The following is a 26,683-nucleotide window of genomic DNA, read 5'->3' as shown; positions in this document are numbered from 1 at the left end:
GTATGAGTGAACCAGTTGCAACTCGTTAAAGGAGGAGTAGAAATAAGTAATTTATTTGGTTTGGTAGGTAGTTACTGAACGAACTTCACACACTGTGTAGTAAAATTATCGCAATGTAACAACTAAACATCATTACCCTTGCTAACGTAGTAAACACCTCAAATGTCCATTTCCATTTGATCCGGTCATTTCCAAAATGTCGTCACTCTTTAGAGTGCTAGATTTGAAAACTCTGACAAGCCTCAAGATGAAGGTAGAAGCGACTGTTCTAATGGATTAAAGTCTATCTTACTATCTGATAAGTTCAGATTAATTATTGATGTATCCCATCTGGCCTGGAAGTGCCCTGGGATATGCCACAATCCTTCTAAGACAGCGCAGAAAATCCTTGTTCACAATTCCTTCTTCTGTTTGCTGATTGGCCTGAGAAATCGAGAGGGAGATGAGAATCAAGCAGAATTACATAGGAAGGCAATGGCCAGGATAAAAAATTAAAAGAAGCAAATTCTGCTCCAGAACCTGCAGTTGAGATTTTTAATGTTTTCACACCTGACTTCAACATAATCGGGTACTAAACTACATTATAAGCTTCATTTTCATCTGCTGTTCGCTTTCACACTGCACTGTCAAACGAACCGATCCTATTGAAAAATCTGTTCCCCTCCTTGCCTGTGGGGGCGCTGCACCAAGAACCACTGAAGGAAGCAACATGAAAACCTCTAAAGAAAACATGAGAGCAATTTCCTTCGCAAAATATAAGCAAAAATGGAGTATAATTATGGGGAATGTTTCTGCCATAATTCGAGAAAATAATTTCAAATGTTCAGTTTGAAAGCAGGATTTTATGTCTTTTCTTCTCAAAACTTGCAATGCTCGTACTCAAAATGTCTGCGCTCTTTGAAATGTTCGCTGCCTTCTCAAACTTTTCTCCTCGTGCTCAAAACTTGTCGGCTCAAATCAAATATCCGCTTGCAAACCTCTCTGGAAATTCTATCCAGGAAACGAGTTTGATTTAATTACTAACAATCAACTCAGTCATGAGAAATACCTTCCTAATTCAAAGCTAAAATGCAAAAGAGACCAAAATAATTATTTTGTGCAATTAAAATATTTGTTAAAGAATAAGCTTTTGATATTTATGAAAGAGATGAGCGTACTTCCAACCTTTTTGACAACAGAAAAGTTGTTTCTCACACTGTAATCTTTGATCAAACAGCTTTTTAACTCTACGGGTCTCATCTATTTACTGCGTTTTTTTCTCTTTCTGCTACTTTTCAGACTGCAAAGCTTTTGATTGTTAGTCTTGCTTTTGTTTCTGCTCTAACAAGAAGGTTTTTATCTTTAAATTGAGCTTCAGAGGTGAACGAAATGTTTGATTTTGGCTGCAGTAGAACTAAACGTGTAAAAACTTGCAGCTATAGGAAAATGCTAGCAGGATTCGCATCATGATCTAATATCTGAATCATGGCCCCCGCTCACATTTACATCTGTTCCTACCTAATCAGTGATTTTTGCTGTTCTGAATGCCTCTATTGTCTTGCTTTCAATCACCCCAGATGAAGAAAGAGTGCATACATTAATTTTATTTGCATTTTGACAGGTCTTAAGAAAAACCTGTCAACCTGCCGCAACCTATTATTGTAGAACATTTAGAAAGAAAAAGCAAAAAGCTGTTGCTCAAGTTTTTACCGACCTTCTCCTTATTTTTTAATAACTCCTGATAAATATGTTTAATTTCTTTTAGGTCTATAAAAACATGTTTTACAACTTGAGCAGGTTGTTTGTGGCATTGACCCTTTGCATGTGGCGTCACACTCTTCTGAACTCCACCAAATGGATATAAACTCGTCTTTGCATTATTTGAGGTCAGAAAGCACTGCATCTTTTTTGTTACTTTGACCATTTCTCATTTTCTGCAAATAAATGCTGGTTTTTGCTTTTAAATTTCGGATGCATGTTGTCAGTAGTTTACAGAATAAAAGAACAATGTTCATTTTACTCAAACATAAACCTATTAAAAGTAAAATCATAGAAACTGATCACGTTAAGTGGTTCCTTAATTTTCTCCTGAGCTGTATATTTAGCAGCTACAACTAAAATATTTTTTTAACAGTTTCAGAGTCTATTAATGATTAAAGCTGCAGAAAAGATGCAAACTAAATGATGTTGAAAACATGGTAGCTCCTTTCTGACCCAACGTCTTTCAAAACAACTGAGGCATTTCTAATTATCACGAAATGTTTATTTTTCCAGCTGTGACTGACGGAGGATTCATATTAAACCATCTTGCCCAGCGATTGATGAGGCTTGTACCAGATGGTAAACAATCTCTTGCATTAGTTAGGATCTTTTTTTTTCTGTATTACATTAAACATCAATCTGAGATCATCGTTGGCTCTGGTAGTTATCGATGAAACATCACTGGAAGCGATATGTTAATGTGACCTTATACGCCTGATTGACCTTTAATTTTCATCTAAAAATTGATGCGTATTCTTAGAGTTCATGTCAAATTGTACATGCTCTAATTCGTCCACATGCCTGGAGTCCCGCTTTGACCAAACTGATGTCAACTTACACTCACTGGTCTGAGTATTTCAGAAACTGCTGATCTACTGGTATTTTCACGCACAACCATCTCCTGGGTTTACAGAGAAGGGTTTGAAAAAGTGAAAGTAAATGCCTTGTTGAGGTCAGAGGAGAATGGCCAAACTGGTTCGAGCTGATAAAACGGCAACAGTAATTCAAATAACCGCTCGTTACAACCGAGGTCTGCAGATGAGCATCTCTGAACGCACAACACGTCGAACCTTGAGGCGGATGGTCTACGGCAGCAGAAGAACCACACCGGGTGTCTGCTAAGAACAGGAAACTGAGGCTACAGTTCACACAGGCTCACCAAAATTGGACAATAGAAGATTGGAAAACGTTGCCTGGTCTGAGTCTGGATTTCTGCTGCCACATTCGGATGTTAGGGTCAGAATTTGGCATCAACGTGAAAACGTGGATCCATCCTGTCCTTCCCTTTATGACCAGAGTGTACCCATCTTCTGATGGGCACTCCAGCAGGATAACACGGCATCATCTCGGACTGCTGGTTTCTTGAACACGACAGTGAGTTCACTGAACTCACCGGATCTCAGTCCAATAGAGACCCTATGTGGATGTGGTGGAACGGGAGATTCACATCAAGGACATGCAGCCGACAAATCTGCAGCAACTGTGTGATGCTATCATGTCAATATGGACCAGACTCGCCGAGGAATGTTTCCAGTACCTTGTTGAATCTATACAAGGTATAAATTGGATTAAGGCAATTCTAAAGGCAAAATGGTGTCCAATATTTTTACTTTGATTAAAGTATTGTCCAAAGTGAAATGGAAAGGCTTTCATTTTTATTTTGCTCCTTTGGAAAGGACATAAAATAATTCCTTACTCTGTTAGTTTTGCAGTGGATGAAAGGAAGAAAACCATTAAGCGTGCACGCGGTTCAACATGGTCATTATGCACGTCTGATTTTATGTGAAGGGAAACGATAAAATCTCAATGTTACAAAGGCAGTTTAGAGAGAAACGTGTTAATCAGCAACAAAGACCCGGAGCAGAAAGGGCTCTTTTGGCAGAACAATGACTCAAAGAACACCCCCAACTGCACAAAGGAGCGGCTGAAAAGCGCTGCTTTAAACGGCCCGGCGTTAAGTCCTGACCCGAATCCCACTGGAAAGCTTCGGAGAGACCTGAGACCTGCCCCTCCGCAAAATGACTGCAAACTCAAAATAGAGTGAACCGCAGAAAGAGGGGAAGGAAGTGCCAACAGACTCTAAACGGCTACAAGAAACATTTAGGAATGTTTTTTGTTGCCAAAAGTTGTGCAACCGAATAGATGCGAGAGCCAAAATATTCATCAAAAGTATATATTTTTCTACTCCTGCTTCTGTATTTTTCGTTATGTAACACCTTTCCTGTTTTTCTGTGCTTGGATAAATTATTTATCAAGGTAATTTGCATTCATTTAAAAAACCATTTAGGCATTTGTACCATAGCAGAATTCAATACATTTCATTTTTCTCACCGCAGCCTTTCCTCCTTTTTTATTTGTTTTTAATTCCGCTTCTCATATCGATTTCCTTCAACCCTGCAAGAACCAACACGCACAGGCCGTGTTCAATAACAAAGGTGGGAGCGTGGAAATGTAAATACACCCAGCAAGTCAACAGTTTGAACACGTGGACATGACCGTTGTCACAAGGGGTCCAGATCTCGATGCTCTTATCCATGCCTCTCCTGCAATTACTGCGTCTTACTTCTAGCAGAGCGACACAGGAGAACGCAGTCTGGTTAGGATTGGATAATATTTACAGTTGGGGGGCGTGCTCCGGTGGTGTAGAGGGTAGCGCGCCCCACGTTTGGAGTCCTCGACGTGGCCGTCGCGGGTTCGATTCCCGGACCCGACAACATTTGCCGCATGTCTTTCCCCCTCTCCTTCCCCCTCTCCTGTCCGCCCACTGTTGTATAAGGGACACTAGAGACCACAAAAAGACCCCCTGGTGGGGGAAAAAAATAAATAAATAATATTTACAGTTGGAGAACGGGGATGTACATGCTTGTTGCTTCCATATAGGAAAGTGGAGGCTGATTATTGGATTCGGTTAAGCAAACATCAGCTGGTTACTGACTGACACTGACTTTAACGAATGTTTATGTCCATAAATCCTGGAACTGAGAGCGGAAAACATCCAAGTCTGTTTTCACCTGATTGTCTTGTGGACTCGGCTCAATTGGGAACCAAAATTCAAACTTTTTTTTTCTTACATTTTCAGCTGGTGTGGTTTGCTTTCCTACTGCTCTGTGCCAAATGAACCAAACCAACTGGTTTGGTTCATCCATCGCCTCCTTACCTGTGGGGGCGCTGCACCAAAAACCACTGTTGGAAACGACATCAAAACCTCCAAAGAAACACTTAACTCAAGTTCTTTCTTTATAAAATCCAAATAAAGATGGACTAGCATTAGATTTTAACAGTTGTAGGATTTCTCTTTCGTTTCTAATAAAAGACCATGAGCCATTTCTCTAGCTAACACTAGATTACTGCCTTTGATTTGGTTTTATTTACCCAGAATGCCTTGCGCTGTAGTCCACTTACTGGTTTTAGAGCAGTCTCCAGTTGGCTTGCATTCACATATGCATTCAAAGCCAACCAGAGTTGACTTTAATCGAACAGAGGCCAAGGTTTTTAAGCGGACCAGAGTTCAATTACCATTCTCACCTCCCCAAGCGAACCAAACTTTCTCAGCAAGTGAACTAAAGTTTGATTAAACATGATTGAAAACCCTAAAACGTGTTATCAGTCTTCCCAAAATTCAAACTTGATTCTTCTGAAATCAAAAGTAGCAATTCTGGCAAAAAACGTCTGAATTCTTTTATTTGTAACATGGCTCTAATTTTCTTCCGTAGGTTATGATCCCTGTTTTGAGAAAGTTTAATTGCTAAAACTGATGTTTAAATGTTGCAAATCTTTGTTATTTTTGGGATTTGTCACTTATGACGTCTGCTTCACTTCTTCTTATTTTTTGGTTCTTAATTGTAAGTCTGTTATTTGCTGATTAGGACAGTTGAGTTCAAAGCCAATCTTTTAGGTCCAGAATCTTTCCCTGGTTCCACAAACTTGACCTTTGACATGCATTGGAGAAAATTGGACACTTTGAATCAGCTGTGTTGAGCAGAGAGTCTGGTAATGAATCCTGATGTGCTGAATAGTTCAGTTAGATTTCTGAGTCCGGCCCGCGTTTCTTTAATTTGGACTTTTATTTTTCTAAACACATCTTTCACCACGGGGCTGCCTCAGTTCTACCCGCATTTGGGTCTCATCAAATTCAAAACAATTAAAATTCAACAGTACTTAATGGATCCCAAAGGGATCTTTAATTCAAATTATTCTGCAACATATTAACGGTTAAAATTACTGAAAATTGTGGAACATTTGTGGTGAGAACTGATGGTACTATTGGCTTTCACAAGCAAAAAACATTGAAATCACTATTCTAACTCCTAGTATTTCAATTACAATCTATTCAAGAGACTTTTCTTTGTAAATCAGGAACCGAAGTGGATCACAAGCTGAGGAACCCTGATGGTTGACGTTCAATAAACTGAGAGCTGTTGCCTTGAGTTTAGCTCGTTCTCTGGTCCTGTAAAGGGAGACGATCAGCAGAGACCTGAGAAAACGAGTCACCATGGCAACCGCCTAAAAAGTGATGACGGTCACGTATTTAGTAAAATCGAAAACAAAAGAGCATCAAAAAGAGCAAGGCTGCAAGGTGACAAACTGTTGTGAAATGTTAAAAGTACTACTGCGTTTGAAGATCTTAATTTTGTCTAAATTGTTGGCATAACGTATCCTAACTGCTTCACTGGTAACAAATGGTTTTATTTTTGATGTGACTGGACTCTCCTATTAAATTAAATCATCATCATGATCAAATATATATATTCTAATATCTTTAATATATATATATATTTTTTTACAACACTGTGAGAAGTTCTTCTGTGCATACTGCTCTCTAAATCAACTCACATCTTTTCCATTATTTAGAGAAAACACTTTGCATCACTATTTACAAACATTATCAGTTGGAGTTAAATTCAAAGTCTGGATGTGCATGAATAATGGAGGCGTCTCTCGTTCTCTTGAGAGTAAATCTCTCATGATAATTTTGAGACACAACAAGTCAAGTGACAAGATATAGAGAGACGGATAGTAGGAAAGTAGGAAAACGTCAAATCTTGCCGAGTATTTTTGTCTAGTTTCTAATGTAATTTATAATTCCTGATTATAGATTAAAAAGTACAAGTTTCACTGGTTGGTTGGTCTGAAAATGTTTGAAATTATCAAACTGTTATTGAATGAAGATAAACAGTAGTTTTCTAGCAATTATTTATTTTATTTAATGAGAAATGTACAGTTTATCCTACTATTTTAGTCATTCTGTCTGTTTTATTTCCCTTCATGGATATAATAATAATAATAATAATAATAATAATCTGCAACATCAACTCCCATTAAGTGATTTTGTCTGACGAGTTTTTATTTTACTGTTGAGACATTTTTGGAGTTCAGCCACATTTGAGCTGGTAAATGTCTCAGTTTAAATCCATACTTTGACTAGGCCACTTTAAAAGGTTTATTCAGTTTTTTTTTATGTTGTTTTAGCAGTTAACAAAGTTTAGTTTTAGGTCTGAAAACAGCTCAGAACATCCCACTACCACTATTAAGGGTAATCAATATGGACTTCAAGTTTTGTCACGATACTTGGTGTTAATATTGTGATAATAATAAATATTATTTTATTTTGTGATGAACTTCTTTAGGTCACCAGTCGTATAAAAAGTTGGATTTGTATCATTGAGCTTCACACTGTAACTTCATTTAATCATATTTTCAAATTAGTATTTTTTTTCATACTTTCATTGAACAAAAATGTGTAGAAAACAGTAAAACTGACAATACGGACAGTTTTTAAGGGGTTAAAACGTAATTAATTGGAATTACTCATGAACTCATGCAAAGAAATTTCTCACAAATAAACAATAAAATAAATGCCCATCCCTAACCTTGACTGTTGCTTTGTAGTTATTTTATTTAATTTTATTAATTTTGTGATTAACAGGAGATTTAAAATCAACTCAATGTGAGTTTTTCTAATTTTCTTGTCAAGAGCTGAAACATTTAGCATATTTAATCCCTGGAGAAATTCAGAAATGTGCGTCACAGACTGCAACATCTGAACTCAGGGTCAGTTAGGAAGTCAGTAAAACTCTAAACGTGAATTAATTGTCTTTATTAGCAACGTCTGGGTGGTGACCAACATTTCAAGCAGCGAGGATGCATTTTGTTTCTCTGTCCACTAATGATAAAAACAGCCGCTCTAACTCTGGCTCTTTCTGTTACCACATATCCACATGAGTTTTTAAACGTATAATTTTGGTGATGTTACGTATTTCTTCGCCAGCTCTCGATTATATGGACAAGTGAGGGAAGATAAGCCGGTTAGTTCAGGCGCTGTGTCTTCCGTGGGAGAGAATAACTCCCTTTGGTGTGGGTTTCGGGCTTTGTAACTGAGCCGACCTTTTTACATGAACACAATGTTGCATAACACACTTGAGGCACAAACCCAAAAGGATGAAATGGCCTCTTTATATCACCAACATTTTTTATTTATTTAGCTTTTTTTTTTTTTTTACTGCTATTAATACACCTGAGATATAGATTTAGAAATAAATATTTGAAATATTTAGAATATTTAAACCATTCTGCATATGAAAAATATTTAGAAAATATTTAATTTGAAATATTAAAAATATTTAGAATATTTTTTTATTATATTTTGAATAAAATACATTTAATTGTAAAAATTATATTTAAGTATATATATATATATATATATATAAAATAAAATATTAGTTGTATATCAATATAATATGTATATTTAGTATATAATATATATTTAATTTAAAACATTTTTGGCTTAACCTCAGAAATTTTCTAGAAAATTTTTTTCTGAGCTTGTAAAGTTGAATATGTTTGTTTTTTATGCAGGTAGATCCAGGGTTGCAGTTCTAGAAACCGAAAATTGTCTCAGACGCGACCGCATTTGTTCTCTTGATGTTTGTTCTTCTTGATGTGACGGTAAAAAGTCACTTGCTGCACTGAGTTATTGTGCGGAGGTGTCGCATAACTTGTTGCATATATGGGACAACACTGTGTCCAAAAGTCTGCAATATAGAGATGACATTCACGAACGATCCGAGTCTTCTGAACGTCTCTTTACTCAGAAGACAGGACTGGATCTCACCGACAGCCATCCTTTGTTCTTGTAATGCAGTAGCTATCATTATTTTATTTAATTATATACATTGATATTTATTGAATTAGCAAATAAATAAAACACAAGAACGAAAGAGCACACAGAGCATGTGCGTTGCTCTTTCTGCCATGATGGGAGACATTACAGCAGTGTGCTGCCTGCTTCATGCAGTGGGTGAGAACAGTCATGGTGAGCGCCTTGTGCTTGGCTACTTCTTGCTCTTTGGTCAGAGTCCATAGTTGAGCGTTGTTTACCGTCTGGGCATTGCCTCAACTGCTATGTTAAATGGTGCAGACAGTGGTGATTTCTGACATGAATGATATGGGCAAATGCCCAGGGCGTTATCTTTTTAGTATTGGTTAAATTTATTTCAGCTCTTATGTATTTAATATCTAGGTGTTTTTATGGGAATGTTAATCTTTCAGATCAGTTTGTTTAGCAATTTTTGATTATATTTCACATTTTATTGTGTCATGTAGCGTGGAGAGCTGGTCTTGGTTTTGATTCGGTCTCGATACACTCTGGTCTTGGTCTGGTCTTGGTCTCGATACACTCTGGTCTTGGTCTGGTCTTGGTCTCGATACACTCTGGTCTTGGTCTGGTCTTGGTCTCGATACACTCTGGTCTTGGTCTGGTCTTGGTCTCGATACACTCTGGTCTTGGTCTCGATACACTCTGGTCTTGGTCTGGTCTTGGTCTCGATACACTCTGGTCTTGGTCTCGATACACTCTGGTCTTGGTCTTGTCTTGGTCTCGATACACTCTGGTCTTGGTCTTGTCTTGGTCTCGATACACTCTGGTCTTGGTCTTGTCTTGGTCTCGATACACTCTGGTCTTGGTCTGGTCTTGGTCTCGATACACTCTGGTCTTGGTCTGGTCTTGGTCTCGATACACTCTGGTCTTGGTCTGGTCTTGGTCTCGATACACTCTGGTCTTGGTCTGGTCTTGGTCTCGATACACTCTGGTCTTGGTCTGGTCTTGGTCTCGATACACTCTGGTCTTGGTCTGGTCTTGGTCTCGATACACTCTGGTCTTGGTCTGGTCTTGGTCTCGATACACTCTGGTCTTGGTCTTGTCTTGGTCTCGATACACTCTGGTCTTGGTCTTGTCTTGGTCTCGATACACTCTGGTCTTGGTCTGGTCTTGGTCTCGATACACTCTGGTCTTGGTCTTGTCTTGGTCTCGATACACTCTGGTCTTGGTCTTGTTTTGGTTTCGGGTTAGGTGGTCTTGACTACAACACTGGGTAGAGCAAGACCAAAAATCTCAGAGAGAATTGGGAAGTTGACTAACCATAGAGACAGATGAGAGATTTAAAATGGAGCTGCAAAAGCGGAGGAGGTGGATTAGCAGCACTTACAAACAGCCAGAGTATTTTTAAGTTTACTTAAGGTGTATTTCTACTCTTTCTGGATTTTTCTGACTACTGAAAAAACAACAACTTTCTTTTGTTACTTTTATGAATTATTTTCAACAGCTGATGTCATGAGATTCATTAGATTTTCATACAGCAACTGTCTTCAGTCAGAGGCTTCTTCTGATTTACTGCAAGACTGACTGCTACCAGAGATCCTTCCTTTTTGGAATATATGAGTTACAACAATATTTAATTTTTTGGAATAAATAAAACAATTTTTAATTGATTTTGCTGCAGCAAAATCTATCCAGAATGCATCCACGGACAATGTTAGTTCTTTTGTTTCTGTTTAAAAACAAAAAACAAAAACAAAACTTTATATATTTTCTCAGTGGAAGATTTTCTCTAATGTCTTACATGCAAATATCTAAAGAGTTTGATCTGAAACAAAGTTATCTCTAATTTCCTGGATTTTGTTTTTCAAGGTGAAACTCATTAACGAGTAATTTATTTCCCAAATGTTTACGCTGCTGTTCCAGTTTGTCTCATTAAACTTTGTGCTGGTATTTCTAGATTTACAGTCGGTGAGAAAACAGGCCTAGCGTCTCCAAACTAAACTGGTTAAAGGTCCTGCTTTCCTAGAAGTGGGACAGACAACATTTCAAGCTCTCCAAACGGGCCGCTGCTTGTGCTTGTTAAATTGACTTTTTATTTTTGTTGTTCTTTTCATGTTTCCTCCTGAGTGACCTGCAGAGAAACATTTCTGTTGAGATTCTTGTTACATCAATAAAAAGGGGGGGATGGGGGGGAAACACTTCCTTTTGAGACTCAAAATATTATTTAGAAACTTTACAGTGAATTCACATTCAAACAAACTCAAACATTCGAGAAGAACCTTAAAGAGACGGCATTGTTAGTTTTGCAGTGCGTTGCCAGATGCAGCAGATGTTTTGCCCACAGCAGGAAAATTACTAATACGAATGAAAAACACATTTCAATGCTGTTTCTTCTGACCGTAAATAAAACCTCCAGGGATGAAATGTTGACAATTACGTGATATTAAGGCAGTGTTTCTCAATTCTGGTCCTCACGCCCCCCTGCCCTGCATGTTTTAGGTGTTTCCCTTCTGCCACACACCTGGAAAAATTTAACATTTTGCTCTTCTTTTTGTATAGATATATAAAATATTCTAAAGTAAATGCTGCTCATGAATCTGAAATATGGGGTGGTATTTTAAAAGCATGGGTTCTTTAGTTTCCTTGAAGCTGATTGGCTGAGAGAGTGAACATAAGGAAGACTGTGCATGTAGCTTCTGTGTACTCATTAGGTTATATTTGGTGGTGGTAAGTATTTACTTATAACTGATAACCAGCAAACTAATTAGAAACTTGGAATAAATTGAATTAAAAAGGAATTAAATAAAACTGAACTAAACTAGGAATGAACTGTTAAAACTTAAAAAATTAAAGGGATCCACAATTAGTCGTAACAATAAACAGAGTTCTGTGTTCGGTCCGATAACAGATGTTTAGGGTCCAGTCTCCCGGTTCGGACATAACGGGTAAAGATCACCTGTTAGAGCCTTCGTCATTTTGCTCTTTCAAATGACTCGAAGTATTCTGGAGAGAAATGTTGAGTGCACAAATGTACGTAATTCTGAAATTGTTTGGCTCCGGCTCTCACACTGTCCTTTCCTTTGTGTGTGTGCGTGCGTGTGCGTGTGTGTGCGTGTGCGTGTGTGTGCGTGTGTGTGAGACACGGTCCAGATTCATCTCACTGTTTGTTTGTTTTTGTAAATACACCCAACAGTGACACCGTGTGGCATCATCTAAAATTACACCAGCCAAACACAATATGATAAACAACTACTTGGGTAAAGTTAGCCTTCCTTTGTTTAATCTGTAGATTCCAGTAAGGTGAAAAAATGGCGACCTCCATGGATGAAAAGTATAACAAAAGATGTACGTTTTGAAGTAATTATGAGTTTTGGTGTATCACAACAGCAACTTTTTAGTTAATAGGAGAATTACAACATATTTAGGCCAAAATGTTCTTGGATCACTTTAAGGTTTGCAAAGTGATTTGTTTATTCTCAGAGTGAAAGTAAAACCAAGATTTAAGTGCTGAAGTCCTTAAACGTTATAATTTAGTTAATTGTTAATATTGAGTACAGTCTGAGTCTACTGTTGTTTGCACAGAGTCGGAAAGGTGGGTCGCCCGGGGCGCCCAACAGGCTAGGACCGCCTCTGCTTGAAAGCCACTTACATGAACTGAACCTTCCCATCTGCAGTAATTATGCAACACGAGGTGGGATCAGGCGGGCTGCCTACTCACGATGTAATGATGATGATGATGACCAAAAACAGCCGTCGTTTATCCTCCACCACACCTGCAGCACGCAGCGTCAGGAGTGAGGCGCGCGGCTGCTGCGTCTGCACCGCTTTACTTTGACTGCGCTGATCGGATGATGATGATGACATTAAACTCTCTGGACATGCGGAGTCCAGTCGGGTATTTGGCGTCTGATTCGTTTTAATTGAACCCCCACACGTGCGCGCGTGCCTGCCTGCCTGCCTGCCTCCCTCCTCACCTCCCTCCTCCTCTTCCTCACTCAGGCGCGCGCACATCGCCGATAATCAACCTGCGCTGCTGCACAGGAGCATCCCGGCTGTCGGCGGTCCCTCTCTGCCTTCCCGCTGGATGTTTGCGCAGAGAGCCGCCGCTCTACATCACCTCTGAACTTGGAAGCGCTCCGGTTCCGACACCATGGCGCTTTCTGGGTGACGGATCCTTTCGGGTTTATTTGGAAAAGTTGCGCTGCGTCATGGACCAACAGCGCAAACTTTAAGAGCTTTTTATTCCCCCCCTTCTTCTTCTGATGAGAGTTATTTCACGATGAAGGCAGGTGAATCCCCCGCGGCGCTCCTCAAGTAGACTGGGCTGGGAAAGGCGACACGGAGGGAGTCGTGCTGCATGCGGAGGACCGGGGAATTGGACCGATGAGACAACATGGGTAAGTGGAGGGAAAAGAGGTTTTGGAAAACATTTTCCTTCATATTTTGAAGGAATCCACGCATTTATCCGCGGTGTGAGCAGCGGTTCTGCCTGGATGCGTTTCCTACTGAATCCTTTTTATGGACAGATTTGGAATAAATAAATACAAATCTAGAATCGGTGGCTGTGCACAGTGAGTCAGAGCCGTTCCTTCCGTTTGTCATTGCTAATAAAGCTGCTGTGACAAGTTTATTAACACCGCCTGAACCTGACCTTAAAGCGGTCAAAATGTAGAGATGTGACTGGCTAATTACGTCCCCCTGTCCTGCAATCCCTCCCGTTTCTCCCCCCAGAGCCCTGACATGTTTTGACTCAACCCCATGCCCCCCCTCTTCTTCTTCTTCTTCTTCCTCCTCTTCCTCCTGACAGCTCTGGGCACCTACAATCTCATCCCACACTGCCTATCACCTCCTCCATTTTACTGACTGGCTGCTCCAGAGATAAATTCACCGCTCAACCCCGCAAACCCACACGCATCGGTTCTGCGCGTCTCTGTGGTTTTGGGCTCAGCTGCTCCAATTTTTTATTTATTTATTTATTTATTTTTTTGTTCTCTATGCATTTTGAGGCTTATCAGTTGAGCTGCTTGGGAAATAATCGTTGCTGAGCAGCTTCAGAGGCATCCTCTCTGTCTTTCTCTTTTTTAAAGCAACTTTCTACATAAAACAAACTGTAAGATCCCCCCCCAAACTTTTATTGCCATAGATTTAATTTGGATTCAATGTTTTTGAGTAGAAATTGCAAAAGTTTAGGACTTAGAATGCAATTGAATGTTATATTTAATTTTTTAAACAACTTTTCATGTTCAGCCTTGCTTTAAAAAACAAAAACAAAAAACCACACTGAACAAAAGAGAAAAAAAATTGCGCAATAGCTCTGTTTTTCTAAAGCCTTTATAGGTGAAGGATATTTTTCCCTTAAAATTTTTTTTATTTCTTTAGAAAAAAATGTAAAATGAAATTCTTAAATTTTTTTTAGGAATTTTTATTTTATTTTTTAAACTTTTTAAAGAGAAAAATTAATACTTTTTTTTTTTCAGAAAAATCTTAAGTTTTTTAAGAATTTCTTTCTAAAACTTTTAGAAAAAACATTTTTTAAAAAAAAAAACCCAAAAAAGAAGTGTTAAGATTTTTTTTTTCCAGACATGTTGTCTAAGAGGAATCTAAAATGTTTTGCAGTCAGCAGCCCAGTCTATCTGCACTTCACCACTTCTGACAGTCTCCAATTCAAATCTTTCCTGCTCCAATTCTGACCAGCATTGTTACTTTTTTGTAATCAAGCATCAGCTTTCTATTTTCCACCAAAAACGCAAAACTCTTCAGTTTGTGTTGTGATTGAATAATGGAGGGAAAACATGCAACGTTTGGAGAAAACCTTTTCTATAATATGTTATAATATAATATAATAATATAATATATGTTTTGTACTGAAACAGGGCAGAAATATAAACTGTGGTCTGGCTGTGGCTCCCTGGCCAAGATGTCTGCTCTAACTGTTTTTACTACATGGGTTCTCTCTGTTGCCTGTTGGCTGCTGATTGATATTCCAATCAATCATGTCTTCTTTTGTCAATTAAACAATCTGGTTTCTGTTAACATAGTTATCTGTTTATGGAAATGCATAATTATTTTTCATTTGTAAATATAATGGAAAGTTTGAGCTGTAATCCATTTGTTTCATACTTTAAAAACCTGTATGTCTTTTGCTTCTAAAATATACTATTTGGTCTCTAAATTGGGGACACACCAAACAAATTTTAAAATGTACTTTAAAAATAATTTCTGAATTCTAAAAGAAAAACAATTAAGATAACTTTACTCACATAATTATATTATCTTTATTAATTGGTTTGACTTGACTTAAACTGACATTTCTGTCTATTTCTAACACATTTACGCAGCTGACATTTCATAAAAACACTTCAACATTTCTCTTCTACACATTTCACACTGTAGCACCAAAGTTATGTAATTGTCTTGGACATTTTTGGAAAATCCTGCAGTATGATGTTGGAGAATTTTCTATATATTCACCATTATCAAAGAACTATCAAAGTTTGCAGCAGTGAACCAATAATAATAGGATAAGCTATGCAAATGTTCTCTCTGTGATCATAAAGAGTCCGTGAATCTCACCTCCTGAGCTCTTGAACTGACAGCATTCTTAATAAATCAGGCTAATTGATATTTGAATATATGGGGGTCTGATGGAGAATTAAACCTTTAACCTCAATTAGTCGTTCAATAATTTCTTTTTCTTGAAAACCAAAGCTAAGTCAGTAATTGGAAGTGACAATCCACAGCTAATGCTAACGCTGTAGCATTCTAGCAAGTAGCCTTGTTGACAAACAAGCTAAAACTGGATGCAAATATAAATTCTTGCAGCAACCTTTCTGAACCACAACTCTGAGATCTACTTAATAGATGTATATTACAGAATATAACCCAAACAAACCTTAGAAATAGGACACAAAATACAATAAACGAGAATAGCTAGCAAGCTAGCTAGCTATCAGTTTCTAATCAAAATGTTGCCATAATAAAGTAGTTAAACAATTATTGCAGCTTACTATGACAAACTAGTATGCAGCACTTTAACTAAATTACAGTAATGGGTTGTGTTTAATAGCACAGATCTACATCATCTAGACTATTTGTAGCACCGAAGGAAAAGAATAGAAAATCAATCTGCATGCGTTCCACTCGTTTCTTCATGGATTTTTAATTCTGCAGATTCCGCTTTATATTCCTCCTCTTTCAAACCCAGCTGAGTCAAATTAGAAGTAATATAAAGATAAAAAATAATTAAATCTAGTTGATTTGAATTATACTAATAGTCTTTAAGAATCCATGCAACCCACACATCTGTGCAGAACTGTGGCATTTCCCCAAGTAATAAGCAGCTTGGTGCAGCTAATGAGCAGATACTGATGCACTTTTAATTATGTCACCACAATTACCCAAAATAAGTGCCTGCATTTGTCTTGGGTGGGATATTATTTTTATCATGCTTATTTTTTTCCCCCCTTAAATGGACACCACAGTTTTTACGAACATAGAATCCGTAACAATTCAACACGTGACTAAGAGAACTGATTCATTTTGATCTTTATTGCACGTTTTTCCTGTTGAACGTAAAACCTGCCATCTGTGTAGGTTTTGGTAAATCTATTGATAGTTGTGGTTTCACTCAAAAGGTAAAGATACTCTAAACAATCAACATGAGTGAGTTGCAGTTGCGATAATTGAAAAGAAATTACTGATTAAAACTTTCCTTTCATTGTTGATGCTTTATAAATGTTTTAAATGTCTGTATTAGGATTTCAGTAATACAACATATTCAAAAGACGAAAAATATTGAGTTACAAAAATAAAAATAACGCTGAATATTTTGGGTAAAAGAAAATGTTCTTTCTGTTTTCACAATTAGCTAATTTTTGCCTAAGCTTTGGTTGCTAATAGTTTTCCAGTTGGATTATTCTCACAGCTTTTACGTTTTTAGAATCAATTAAATATATAGAAGTACTTCCTGACTTTCAAAATAAAAGCCTCAAACATAGATTCAGGGTGTTAAAGTCTTTACGTTCGTAGCCTGAGGCTCGTTAATATAATTCAGAAATATTTTTGGTGCATCTATTTTGATTTCCAAAACAACTTTTAAAATGAATTTTAATTAAATTTGTAGTACAGCAGCTATACCTCAGGAGAAACGTGTTTCATTACTCCCTGCTGAAGGATGTGCAGTTTTATTTCGCACACATCAAAGTACTAATTAAAGAAATGATCACATTTCATATAAATTAGAAATTCAAGAAGCTTTTAGAAAACATTTATTTTAGACACCTGACTATATAAATTAGACTTATTTTGAGCTTTTATAGTTAATCTAATTTTTGGATGTGACATTTTCTTTGTTTTTTAAAAGGATAATATTATTAATAATAGTGGTTTGTTTGAACTATCTTTTGAATAAATTGTTGCCACTTATTTCTTAGGGATATAGATATTTTTTACATAATTTATTTCCTTTTAACTCTTCTTCCAATCCATTTGGCTGTGAACACAAGTTATGTGTCACATGAAATAAGTGTAGATTTTGCTATAATTGTTCTTTTTTTCTTGCAATTTCGTGTTTTATTTAGTTTATTTATGTGTACATCTTTCACTTTTCATAGTTTTATATATATTTATGTACTTCCTGTAACATGAATTCCCCATTCAGGACATCAGTGTTTAGTGAACATAGAAAACTTTGATTTTGTCAAAAACTTTTCAATTCATTGATGCATCAAAACAAGTTGGCATGAAAAATCGAAAAACAACTTAATTTTTTATGACTATTTCATTTACCATGTGAATAAGTACTAATATTTTCTTTGAAAGATGATTTTAAAAAATACCAGTATGACAACGACAAACAAAACAAGTGTCACTTTGGACGTGCTGAAACCAGAGAGTTCTCTCGCTTTTTTTGTATGGCTCATAATTGAATGATTACAGTAATTGCACGGCAATCAAAAAACAAAAAAACAATGCAAGTTTAATTTCAAAACTAGTCAACAACAGTGCAGAAGCATCACTTTTTTCCCTTCGTCTTCATCAGTAGCTGCCAAGCGTGAATGCATAACAGCCCGGGAGTGATGAATGCGAATCACCTACTTGTGTCCTAATCCGAGGAATTTATATTCATTCCTGCCTCCCACAATAACAAACAACACAAAGAAACCACATTTCCAGGAGCGCACACACACACACATACAGGCATAAATAATACAAGAGCTGCACAGTGGCCTGATGGTCTCCAGTCTGATGGAGCATGCTAATCTTCTGTGGTGGAACTGCTTCAGCAGGAGCAACAAGGCAATTAGGCACAAATAATGTCCCATTTGTTCAATAATCCGTCAGCTTCCTCCATCAGGCTGAAACAATAATTATCCCACTGAGTACCAATCCCCCCCCCTCAAGAAAAAAAAGAAACCCAGAAACTTGAAAATCTTTTAAAATAAGTGGCATGTTTTCATTTTCTTTCCCCAACTTACAGATCATAATGGGCCGCCTGCAGTGTAAACAATTACCAGAACTGGCCCATTATGCAGCAAAGATCACCTATCTGCTCGTAATGGTGGATTTAATTAGCGTTATTCTGTAGGACTAGATTTAGGCGACAAAATAAGGTCTGTCCTCAAGAAGGAAATGATTAACTGTGGTCCCTGGGCGCCCCCTACTGGTCTGCAAGGTACTGCATGGAAACAACCCTGTATTTGCTGTGACGTCATCTCAAAGTACGACGCTATAGCTAGCTTACCAAAGGATTGTGTTAATAATAATAATAATAATAATAATAATAATAATAATAATGGAATATCAGTGGAAAGGAAACAACTCCAGGATTACTTATATTAAAGAGTGTCAAATAAAACTTTTATTGTGGGTCTTATAAAAAAATCTGAATGTTCTTAAAGGGCCAGTTCTCCCAGAATCTAATGATAAAACTATTAAACTGTTAAAACATAATTAACTAGCTGTCTTTTTCAGCAGTGAATAAGTGTTTCTTAATCTTTTTAGTCCATCCAGGAGTTTGTGATAGTCTTTGTTGTTTTTTGGAATCAAAATCACACATTTTGTGATGCTACTCTAGTAATATTTGTAAGGAAGTTTTTCCGATATTTGCACTTATGCATAACATTAAATGCAACTTTTTAATAATCGCTGTATTGATCACGGACTTTAACTTGACATCCAGTAAGGCTGAGGCAGCAGTCACTTAAACTCAATGTTTTTGATCAATTTCGAGAAAAATTTGCAGTGAAAATCAGAAAGAATGTGGGGATCTGTTGATTTTGTGTGAATTTTGCGTATTTGTGAAAAACTGGAGGGACTAATTGAAAGCCAGATTTTGAGGTTGACACGTTGCTTATATGATACGATTAGATTCCTTTGAACGGCTCTATGAACAGTTCTCAGGTAGTCAGAAGTGTTCATAGTTCTCACTATAAGTTCAGACAGGTCAGTAGCTGTTATTTTTATGTAATAAAAATGATTAAATTCAATAAATAAATACAATTGATAGAAATGGGTGGATTAGTTTTATATTTAATGGTACAGAAGATGATTTTTTTGTTTCTGCTTTAGCAACTCAAGTCTGTTTTTCTTTCCTTTGGTAGAAAAAAACATCATTTTATTTCCATGTGTTTGGCATCATTAGAAAGCTTAGTCTCCAAACTTTCTCTAAATAACTCAAAATCCTCAAGTAGCGCCACTTTTCTCATTAAGATGGACAAGGAAACCGAGAGACTAATATTTCATTCATGTTTTCAGGTTAGGCAGTCAGATGAAAACGTTGAGAAGCTCTGGGTTCAACACATCAATGGGGAACAATTTCATTAACGAGTGAAATATTTCCAGCCATTTTCTGTTCATGTATAGTGATTTATTCACTCCATCACAGCCCACTTACCAGTCTGAGCTGTCATATCGCGGAGAATATCACTTTTGATTTGTTCTCTGTGTATCTCAGGGTCAGTAGTTTGAGTTTCTGTCTCCCTCCTCCCTCCTGTTGTGCAGCATGTGTAGTTTCTCCTTGATATGTTGAAGTCTGACTCCATGAAATCCCAAACCTGAGACAGTCTGAAGACGAGCAGCGCGCTGAGAGAGAGAGACTTGATGTTTTCACAGCATGCGTTTGGTTGCCATGGTTTCATACCTTTGACCACTGCCAGCCTGATCAATGGGAAAGGGAATTTATCGGTGCGTGGGAAAATTGCTCAGTGATTTGTTTGTTTTATTTATACCAACAATAAGACAGGAGACAACAGGTTTGACCACAAAGTCGGGAAAAGTCTGGATCTGGATTTAAGGTGTGGATAAAATATTTAAATTTCCAGATTTTATTCTCCATCCCTTTGTCTAAATATTGTTATTCTTTACTCTATTCACTCATCCCTTTCTTCTTTCTTTCTATTCCTCAATTCTGTTGTTTTCTTGATTTTTTTATTCCTTCTTCCTTTTCATGCCCTTTTCTTCCTTCTACCCTTCCTTCCTGTCCTTTCTTGAAAAGCCTTTCTTTTCTGTTCTTTTTGTTTCCTTCCTTCATTCTGTCCATCTTTTTGTTTATTTTGCTCTCATCCTGTTTGTCTGTCTTGTTGTTCTTTCTGTCCTTTCTGTCTTTCTTTCCTTCATTCTGTCCATCTTTTTGTTTGTTTTGGTCTCATCTTGTTTGTCTGTCTTGTCTTTCTTTCCTTCCTTCTGTCTTTGTCTTTTTGTTTGTTTTTTTTCTCTCTCTGAAAGACAGGACAGAAAGACAGACTTTGTATGTTTTTTGTGTCTTTCTGTCCTCTGTCCTCATCTTTTCTTTTTTCTATCTTTGCCACTTTTTTCCTGTTTCTCATTTTTCCCGCCCACGTTATAAATATCTGCTGTAAATGACAAAATGAACTTAGAAGAGCGAGAAGATTGGAGAATTTAATCTTCAAATGCTAAATTCTTGATGCTACAAATCTTATAACTAAGTAAAAATAGCAGAAGCATTTTTTAAATTTGCACTTTAGGTTTCAAGTTGAAAAATGTGCATCAACATTTAAACAGTAGAGATTCCCTGGAGTATAAATATATTGTGACATAGCCACTCAGAAAGGGCAGGAGAGCAAGAAATATATTTTTAATGTTTCTTTTTTATTCTTTAAACTGCTGAGCTTTTAGGGACTCTTAATTGGATAACAATTAACTTCCAGTTTTTCTGGGACACAGATGCTCATTTCTCTCCTCAAAGTGGAAAAGACAAGAGGACAGACGGTTCACATATGGTAAATGTTTGTTGATCTTTATAAGTCAGGAAATGGCTGAAAGAAAATCCTGTAGATCCTCCAATCAATCAGCCACAGATTGAAACTGGACATTTCCCCCGAAAGCATCCAGTCAAAGAACTCACACGATTTTCAGCAGCGCGTTTTTAATCTTCTGAAAGAAAATGGCCTAAAGAGAGATGAAGGTCAGTGATTATGCTTTAAATTATAAAGCAGGGATGATATTGTGATCCTTTCATTCGTTTTCCATTGAATTCAAAATTACATCCAACAAGTAATCTGCAGCATATTCTGTTTTCCGCTGCCGTCCTTGAAAAGATTTCTTCAACATTGAAATGATTAGATCAGACTTAAAAAAGCAACAAAATCAAACAAACCCCTATGTGAGCAACAGTCAGAAAATATGAAATATTGCAAATGATGCAGACTGCATTTCATTAGCTATTGATGAATCCACAGAAGCCAGACGTTGCTCATTTTCTCACAAAGAAGTGAAATTCAGGTCACATTAATACATTTCTGAAGAAAATATGTAATGTTACAAAACAATGCAAAAAATGATCATAATAGGCACTAGAAATGCATGATGTTTACAGTAGAAATGACCGAAATTTAGTCTTCGGTAGAGATCTGCAGTCTGCCGGCTAACTGCGGTAATGCTTGTTGACGTAATCGACCGCCATCAAAACAGAGGGAGTGGGAAGCAGCAAAAAACGGCGCTAAAAAAAGACGTCGTCAAAAAGGCAGGTGCAAAAATGTAAATTATCTGGAACTCCTGCAGTCTTAGCGGGATGCTCAGGAAGAGCACGGCAGATGTCACAGTCAGACAGCAGGGAAGTGAAGGGAAAAGCGCATGTGGGATCGGTGCGGTTCACGCCGGGACACGCGTGAAGCTGGCTGAGTCCAAAGGATCCGGTCTCTTAACCCTCCAGCGGTGTTAGCACGATGCTAAGGAGAAGCGCGGCAGATGTCACGGTCGGGGGGGAAGTGACGTTCCACAGGTCTTTCCGAAATCACAAAAAGAAAACGTCGTTACCACCATTCATCACAATATATACTGTGATTTTTTGCCATGTTGCACATCCCTAATAGGCACTTGCTTTAAATAATTATATAAAAGTTTCAGTCCAGTGTTTCTTGAACTTTAGCTTCCAATTACACACGTGATTTGTTTTCTGAAAAGTTGGCCTCAAAATCCTCTTCAGTTGTTTGAAATGTATATTTTGTCTAATAAATATTATTTCTGATGAAGGCTTCAAATTAATTCTTAATGTGATCACTGAAATGGAAATATGCAGTATTGATTTGATTGATATGGGTAATCCACTGGATTAAATCGACATAACTGGTCCTATTTTAATTGATTATCTTGATTAGGCAAGAAAACATGCCTAATTTTCTGTGCCCTGTACATTTTAGTGAAAGCTTGCTCAAGTGAACACATTTGTATATTTTGTGCTGAGGACAGTCCTTGCTTTTTGATTTATTTTGAGGAACTAATCTGGAAGTTTACTCTCCAGAGTGAGAACCATATGCCCATCTCTTCCAGCAGCCATCTGCAATGGGAATGCAGCTAAGAAATGTGCCACTTAATGACTATAAGGGAAAATAAGGCCACTGACTGTCTTGGTGACTTTGAGTGAACACTTTTGTTTAAGAAGAACTTCACCCATCTTCCAAAACGTCAGCCTTAGCAGATGATCTCCTGCTCATATTGATCAGCTCGTCGCCTCTCGGTGTGGTCCGAAGGAAAAGGCAGTGAGATGTGTTATTGGTCTGTGAAGAGGTTCAGCTGACTCTTCCTGACAGCTCCGGGTTGGATGTTAAGGGGTGTGGGAGTAAAAGTCAGACATTCATGGTACGTTGAACTGCAGGGACTCGACGCACAAAGATGTTTCTTTTAAAGAAGCAGCAAACCACCTAGATGTCATTTCTTTGAATAGTGTTGACACTTTTGGTGTTAGAAGGATGGAAGATAATTGAAATAAACTTGCTGCGGTCTGGGCAGACGTGAAGGAAAATGTTCCCAGCGAGGGTTGCTGTCCCTCGTGGTTCATGCATGAGCAAAGGACTCAAAAGGTGGATAATTGAACAACTCCTCCATCTAGTTTGTGCTTACTGTTGGGTTTAGAGGTCAGAGGAGAATTAGAGCTTGAATTATTTCACCTCAAATTTGGAAGTAAGAAGCAAAGTCCTATAATCATAATATTCCTCTAAAGGAGGGAACTACTACTTCTATAGAAACTTCTTATGACTCATTTCTGCAGCGACTTTTTATAATTGCAGCCCTTCAAGACCAATATGGAAAACTACTGGAGACAGTCACTACAATAATTATGAAAGTTTAGTCCTCGATAATTTATTGAGCCTCATGAATAAAGTGACGATCATACTTACTTTGTTCCCCATATCAGGTTACAGCCACAAACATTCATATATTTACTGAATTTTTGCCAAATGAAAAACGGGTAGCTCAGAATAAGAAACTGGATGATTAAGAAACTTATCTTTACTATTTTATTTAATTATTTTTATAAATAAAGGTCTGAAATGTGAGGCATTAATTTTTAATTAGACCCAGTTAGTTTATATGTTGTATAACCGTATAACAGCTGCAATACTGTTACAATTAATGAAGAGCATTAGTAAATATTCAAGACTTGTAACAAAATCTCAATTGGTTTGAGATTTGGACTCTATATTTCAACCTTAAACCGGATGTCTTAGCAGATTACCCTGTTTAATTGACCAGCTTTCTTTTTCTTGCTAAAGGAAAACATCTTGCTGCCTCCACCATGTGTTGCGATAAATATTGTGTGTTTAACAGGAAGTGCACTGTTAGTTTTCCCCAATTTGGACAATTAGCTCATCTTCAGATGCAGTAACTATGTTGTTTTTCTAGATTTTTTGCTTTGTCTCCTTTACTGCTTGTGTCAAATTGTTCTAATTAATCTGTGTTTACTTTAATGTCCAGTGGATAATAATGAATTTTCTCACCTTTTCTGCTTGATTTTAAGTAAAATCAAACATGTGTTGTAACACAGAATATTTACCAATCTAAACAGAGTTTCTACATACATTTAAAACAAAACTTTGAAGTTCTGTTTTAAATTAATCCTTTAGCAGCCAAAATCTTTTGAGGAATATCTCTTTCTGTATCCAGCTGTCCTAATTTTAGCTAACCATCCTAGTTAGCAAAAAAATAAAAAATTGTTGAGCTTATATGCTTCATTATTTAGCATAAACAAGTATGATTTAATAAAATCCACACTAAAAATTAGTAAACTGCACAAAACGTAGAATTTTCTTGCGTGGCTGCTAGCTGCGCTGCAGCTAACTAGTGTTAGCTAACACTTAATGTTGCTTAAAATTTTTTTTTAGCTCAAACAGAAAAGCAAAAATTACTCTCCTGTTGAGTTTAGTTGCTTCATTCTTCACCACAAACAAGAGTGACTCGACATACTAAATATTAGTAAACGGCACAAAACGTTGATAAGAATTTGCAAGCGCAGCTGCTAGCAGTGCTACAATACTAATGCTTGAGTTTACTAAAAAAATGAAGTATAGATCAAACAGAAACATAACAATTCCTCCTGGAGTTCTTATATAACATTTGACAATAATTCAAAATATTTATAACAGTTATTGTTACTTTGATGAATAGCTTTAAGGTAAAATATCTAAATTTAGCAGTTTTAATAGGTGATTATCCTTTAAATTTCTTTCCAGGAGTGTATTTTGACACTTTCTCAAAGCATTACATCAACATAACAATTTATTATAGCTTTTATGGTTGTACGTTTATGTACGCTCACATATAAAGCTGAGATTTTCTGCAATTTCTCATGTCTGATGGCATTTTCCAGCTTCTGGCTTCTTAAGTTAGGATTTGGATGAATGTGCTTGAACAAATTTGCTTATGTTCCTGAATATTTATGAGGTTTTAAGTCATCGCATTATCACTCAGGCCATATGGCAGAGGGAAAACTAAAGGCACATGACCAGAATGGGCAAGCTGAAGCATCTGTGAAAAGTAAAGTTTATAAGCAGATTTTGTTTTTTATTTTTAATTTATGACTTTCCGTAAACAGTGGGTGTTTTCACCAGTGAGCAACTTTTACAGACGCACAAAAATACCCTGCTAAAGCAGAAAGGGAGAGCCACATCTACAAATATATTCTTTTTGTTCTTTTTTTTCTTTATACTTCTGGCAATTACAATAATGTGGCTTTTATAAATGACTAAGTTATCTTTTCCAAGTGAAATTTCATCTGAACTGAATTTCATCACAAAACCTGCTGATGTAAAATTAACATGTAAACAAGGATTAGTTTTAGACACAAACCTGGTAAATACTGTCAGGATTTGTTGACAAAAGTACCAAATGTGCCTCATGAAAATTTAACCTTTAATCATTTAATTATGGTGCCTTTTTAAAGTGAACTCTCTCTTTTCTGCTGAAAATGTGAGCCCTGAAGGACAGAAATTTTTTCTGTGCTCGTTGCTGACCGTGAATGTGTTTTGCATGTAAATTGGTAAAAATATCAAGTTTTGTATATTTACAAAACTGAAACCAGGGTCACATTTTGGCTAAATAAATTTTTTTTTTGACAGAGTAGTAATTTAATAAATTTGGGTGTATGCTAAAAATAAATCTCATCCTCTGGTGTCTGAAGGATATTGGTTGGTTTGAATTTAGTCTAAACTGATTTCTATTTTGAACCGCTTGCTACAATATCAACCAAAATTCACATTTTGTTCTTCTGTTTGGATTTCTGCTGCTTCTAAAAAAACAGCCCAAGCACCTAAAAAAATAAATAAATAACAGCCAGTCAGTTTTTGGAGGTAAATTGGTGTCTGAAAAATTACAAGTTTCAAAAACATCCGGAATGTAACATCACAAATCAGCAGGCATTGCGTCGTTGCCTAGCAGCCCCAGTGAAGTCCAGCCTGTTACCTAGCAACCCATCTTGAGCGCCACCATGTTGGGTCAGCTGGTTTTTCTGCTGTACAATGGCTGCTGGAAAAGACAGGTTTTTGTTGTTGACCTTTCATTAAAAAAATCTTTGCTGCATTTTTGTTGGTTGTGCGGTAGGCTCCACTTCTGCTTCTCAAAGCTGCACGGTATATGTATAATTGCGCATTTGTTTTAAGCTATTTTCACATGTGAGGGCACGTGTTGATTTGGGTGTCGTGGCCAGCAGCTTATTTGGATTTGAAGGGACAAGACGCCCTAAAACAACTCAAAATAGGAAGAACTGACCAGACTGAAATCTCGTTAAGAGATACAATATGTTTTGTATAGGCCATAGACCTGTCCTAATATGTCACCTTTAAAAATGTAACAATGCAATCGTTCACTCTTCTCTTTATTTACTGCCCAATAAGTTGAAACTTTAAGGAAATTCCCACAAGAGCAGCTGAACTTTGCTTCAGATTCATCAGAACCATTTTAATTGTTTTTAGTTGCGAACTTCAAAAGACGAATGCTGAAATTAAATCCCAAGATGTGCCTGAAAGTAATAAATGGAGGATGCTCTCTCTCATGCAGCTGAGTTTGTGGTTATTTTTCCTTCTATTAAATGCATTTTATAGTTAACGTTGTCTA

The 26,683-nt window shown here is 37.0% G+C and overlaps 1 protein-coding gene across 4 annotated transcripts in view; it reads left to right on the top strand.

Annotated features, from left to right (window-relative positions):
* Positions 1-26,683, top strand: part of lrrtm4l1 (leucine rich repeat transmembrane neuronal 4 like 1) — a 105,646-nt gene that overhangs the window by 16,311 nt on the left and 62,652 nt on the right. For 2 of the 4 annotated variants that reach the window (XR_006373361.1, XM_044144855.1), the window contains exon 2: positions 12,836-13,233. Coding sequence is in view for 3 of the 4 variants with exons in the window: in XM_044144855.1 (XP_044000790.1) it covers positions 13,230-13,233 (4 nt within the window). In the remaining variant the exon portion in view is untranslated. Of the gene's footprint in view, positions 1-12,628; positions 13,234-26,683 lie in introns of those variants that run through there. The other 2 variants (XM_044144858.1, XM_044144857.1) reach the window with 2 other exon arrangements.

Source organism: Gambusia affinis, linkage group LG17 (assembly GCF_019740435.1).
Source record: "Gambusia affinis linkage group LG17, SWU_Gaff_1.0, whole genome shotgun sequence".
Taxonomy (NCBI): Eukaryota; Metazoa; Chordata; class Actinopteri; order Cyprinodontiformes; family Poeciliidae; genus Gambusia; species Gambusia affinis.
This window is presented reverse-complemented; position numbering and strand designations above follow the sequence as displayed.